Source organism: Cupressus sempervirens, chromosome 7, assembly GCF_028749045.1.
Source record: "Cupressus sempervirens isolate cs-2001-9-10 chromosome 7, ASM2874904v1, whole genome shotgun sequence".
Classification (NCBI taxonomy): Eukaryota; Viridiplantae; Streptophyta; class Pinopsida; order Cupressales; family Cupressaceae; genus Cupressus; species Cupressus sempervirens.
Genome location: NC_143124.1, coordinates 581,559,024 through 581,562,820, shown reverse-complemented (window position 1 = coordinate 581,562,820; position 3,797 = coordinate 581,559,024). Strand labels below are relative to the sequence as shown.

The window sequence follows — 3,797 nt, the reverse complement described above, 5'->3', positions numbered from 1 at the left end:
TTGTGCCTTTACAATTTTAAATTAGAATAGTCCGTCGGATGAGCTGTGTGTGCAAGCAATTATAAGGCTTTACAGAAGCGGAATAATATTACTTCCTCAAAGCTTTGTTCCAACATTTAATCAAGACCCGTCTTGACTAGATTCACCTCTACATCATAATCCCAACATAACTTTGATGAATCCACGTCTCTTCGAATCTGTGGATCCATCCGATAATATTCCTACATTAAAAAGGGAATAGTAATTACTTTATTATCTGGAAGTTACCACATGTGCCTAGGCTTAACGTTTGTGTTCGACGGGCGATCTTGATACTTTGAGTTGTCAGACAATCCGCAATAGGGCATATCTTAGGCAATTCTGTTTGGGGTTATTGTAGGAAGAGATAGTGTGGCGACAGGAACCAATATAAATATAAAAATAAATATGATATGATATGGTTGGGTTTAATTAGATTTAAATATGTGTTGACACTCCCAATTGATGCATATTCTTTCTCGACAATGCCGGTTTTCCGTGGGGAAGAAGATTGACTTCCGTTGATCCATTGCATATTGAAGTAAATTGAAGAGCATGGGGTGTCTGGGAAAGGGGGTAGTAGGAATGGAGGAGAGGAAGAGCCTGACATCGCAAGAGAGCTCCCTGGTGTCGCAGAGCAGCTTGTATTCGGAACAGAGTCAGAGTGAACTGAGCATCCAGTCGTACAACAGCCTCGCCTCGGTGCCGTCCCTTGGGGCAGGCGAGGGATGGTGCGAGGCAGAGTACAGATACAGGTGCAGGTGCGTAGCGACGGTGGAGGGGGGCGGGCATGTGGTTTCCCTGGCGGCGGCGGGGGATGTCGTGTACAGCGGATCATCGGAGAGCGGAATAAGGGTGTGGAAGGGGCAGATGATGGGGGGGATGATGGGGGGGATGAAGGGGGCCGTCAAGTGCATCGTGGTGGCGGGAGAGAGAGTATACAGCGCCCATCAGGATCACAGGATCCGGGTGTGGTCGCGGCAGCGGCAGCGGCTGAGGCTGGTGGCGAGCGTGCCGACCGTGATGGATTATCTCATGTCTTTGTGGTTGCCGAGAAATCACGTGAGGGTGCGGAGGCACAGGAGGGCGCTGTGGATGGAGCACGTGGACAGCATATCGGCGCTGGCAGTGGATGGGAGAGGCTTTCTGTACTCGGCCTCGTGGGACAGGACCGTCAAAGTCTGGCGCCCCTCTGATTTCCGATGCGTCGACTCCTTCCGAGCGCACGACGACGCCATCAACGCGCTCGTGGTCTCCGCCGACGGCTTTCTTTACACGGGGTCTGCGGACGCGAGGGTGAAGGTGTGGAACAAAGCCCCCGGCGACAAGCGCCACTCGCTCGTCGCCACGCTGCAGAGACACAAGTCTTGTATCAATGCCGTCGCTCTCTCCCTCTCCTCGGGTTCCCTCCTCCTCTACTCCGGCGCCTGTGACCGCTCAATCATAGTGTGGGAGAGAGAGGAGAGCGCGCAGCATATGACCGTGGCGGGGGCTCTGAGAGGGCACAGGAGGGCCGTACTGTGTCTGGCGAGCGTGGGGGAGTTGGTGTGCAGCGGATCGGCGGATAAGAGCGTACGCGTGTGGAGAAGGGGCCCCGGGAATTCGCATTCGTGTGTGGCGGTTCTGGATGGCCACCGAGGCCCCGTAAAGGCACTTGCCATTACCCTTTCCCGTTCCCTCTCCCCTCTCCCCGCCTACCTGGTCTACACCGCCAGCCTCGACCGTCACATCAAACTCTGGTGCCTTTCTCCCCACTCCGAAGATCCCTCCGAAAAACTTACATTTTAGATTCTCCCTCCATTTTTTCTCTCCCTATGCTTGGATTCTTTTATCAAAACAAATTAGAGGTTTTTGACTGGAAGTTTAAGGTCGCACCCATTGTTTTGGGACCTAAATTTCAGCTTAAAGCCATGTTGACTATTGGCTCTACTGCAGAAACACGCCATTGCCAAACTTCCTAACCGGCATAGATTTTTATTTATTTATTAAAATAAAACTTGAACAGTTTTCAACCACGCCGTTGACTATATTACTGAATTTAATTTTTCCCTCAGTGTAATTTTCCATTTTTTTACAATTGGAAAAAAAATTGTAACTTTTTTTTATTGAAGTACGACCACATGTTGTAAGTCATTTAATACCTTTGGTTGCACTTTGTATATAATGTGTATGTTTTTATATAGAAATTTGTTTTAAAAAATGTTTTAGTATGTATGTATAAGAAATATATAAATAGTGGATGGGTGACATAATTTCTATAAGAAGGGGGATGAATTCGTTGTGTGCAGAAAGATATAGCAAAGCAAAACAGTACAAAAAGATACAAGACTTTTGTTATCCATGAATATCTTGTTAAGGGAAAAACTCTGGTAGGGATGATACCTATAAGATCTTGCACTAGTATGCAAATGTCCCTGGGGACACCTGGCCCTTTTAGAAGTCTATATAAAGCATTTAGTACATCAATCCATGTTATTTAGGACAAGTCCTTGCTATAGGACAAAACTTCTATTAGAAGGTTCACAACTTTATTAGGAGTTGATACATAATAGAAGGATCATTGCTTGAGTACATTTCTCAAAAGGGGTTAAAGCCACTTTCAATGAGGACATGCTATTCGAAATGGTAAAGGTTAATCTACCTTCAAGATGAACTGATTAAATGACAATTCAAATGCCTTTACAGTTCTACCGAAGTACATAAGGAATGATCATAGATTCCACTCATACCTCTATCAAAGCATCTGACCAGCCTTCACCTCTGCTCTGATATCCAACATCAAGGCTTGCACTAAGGCACACATGATAACTATTAAAATTAAATTACAATTAGAAATATCAAAATGTGTGCCAAGATCCACTCACCAATCCAAACACAATGCTAAACTATCCAATTGGCTCCCAAATGCAAATGTACAAATGCTACACGCAAGCGGTCAACACAACAATGACCAAATGAACCACAAATTCGGAAGCATGCACTAAACAAAGTCTTCTCCATGCCTTATGCTTGCATAGAATGATTTCTACTCTCCAACAACTTATATAGACACTACCTATGGCATAATTCCTTATCACTGGTCTACAACTAGTCTTCACAAAAACATTTGTAACTCTCTCATATAAACACAAAAAGCTTTGTAACCATTAAAATTATGTTTACACTTATTCTGAAATATAAATCTAAAGTTGCATACTCAGGAATGTTGTACACTGTCCATTTTATCCTGTCCAATAGGTTGTAACACATAGAATCACAATTTACCTAAATTGTCTCTGTAATACATAAACATATGTTGTCATCAATGACAAAACTTGCATGTCAACAACCATCTAACAACAATTTCAATTAGCAGTATCAAAATCTCCCCCTTTTGCATTGATGACAACATATGTTTGAAAAAATCATCAATCCAAAAATAACATCTCAATACAACTTTCTGAGTATCCTCAACAATGCTCCCACTTAAGCATAACACTCACCATTAGGAAATACTTCCCTCAGATGGGGGTTTTTCACATAATATCTCCCCCTTTGACATCAATGGAAAAGGGTGCCAAGTAATGCCAAACTCTATAAACAATCTTTCTCCCTAGTAGGTGATGTATCTTTCTTAAAATTCCTCTATTCCAAGAATCAAAAGGATTTAACTAAGTGCCACAAAACAAAAAAAACTAGGTGCTCTGATCAGAAAATAGTCTTCCCTAAAGAAGATCCAAAGAACTCTTAAGCTTAGCTCTAACCATAGTGAATACTCCCCATGTGGAGCAAACCCTAAG

The 3,797-nt window shown here is 43.7% G+C and overlaps 1 protein-coding gene across 1 annotated transcript; it reads left to right on the top strand.

Annotated features, from left to right (window-relative positions):
- Window positions 1-561: 561 nt before the first annotated feature.
- On the top strand, window positions 562-2,159 carry LOC149548094 (protein JINGUBANG-like). Its single transcript, XM_089794830.1, has one exon. It carries the CDS (start codon window positions 574-576, stop codon window positions 1,804-1,806), a length of 1,233 nt encoding a protein of 410 aa, XP_089650956.1. The 5' UTR covers window positions 562-573; the 3' UTR covers window positions 1,807-2,159.
- The last annotated feature ends 1,638 nt before the right edge of the window (window positions 2,160-3,797 follow it).

Coding starts and splice junctions, on each gene's coding strand:
- LOC149548094 (XM_089794830.1), top strand. CDS start 574: ATGGGGTGTCTGGGAAAGGGGGTAGTAGGAATGGAGGAGAGGAAGAGC.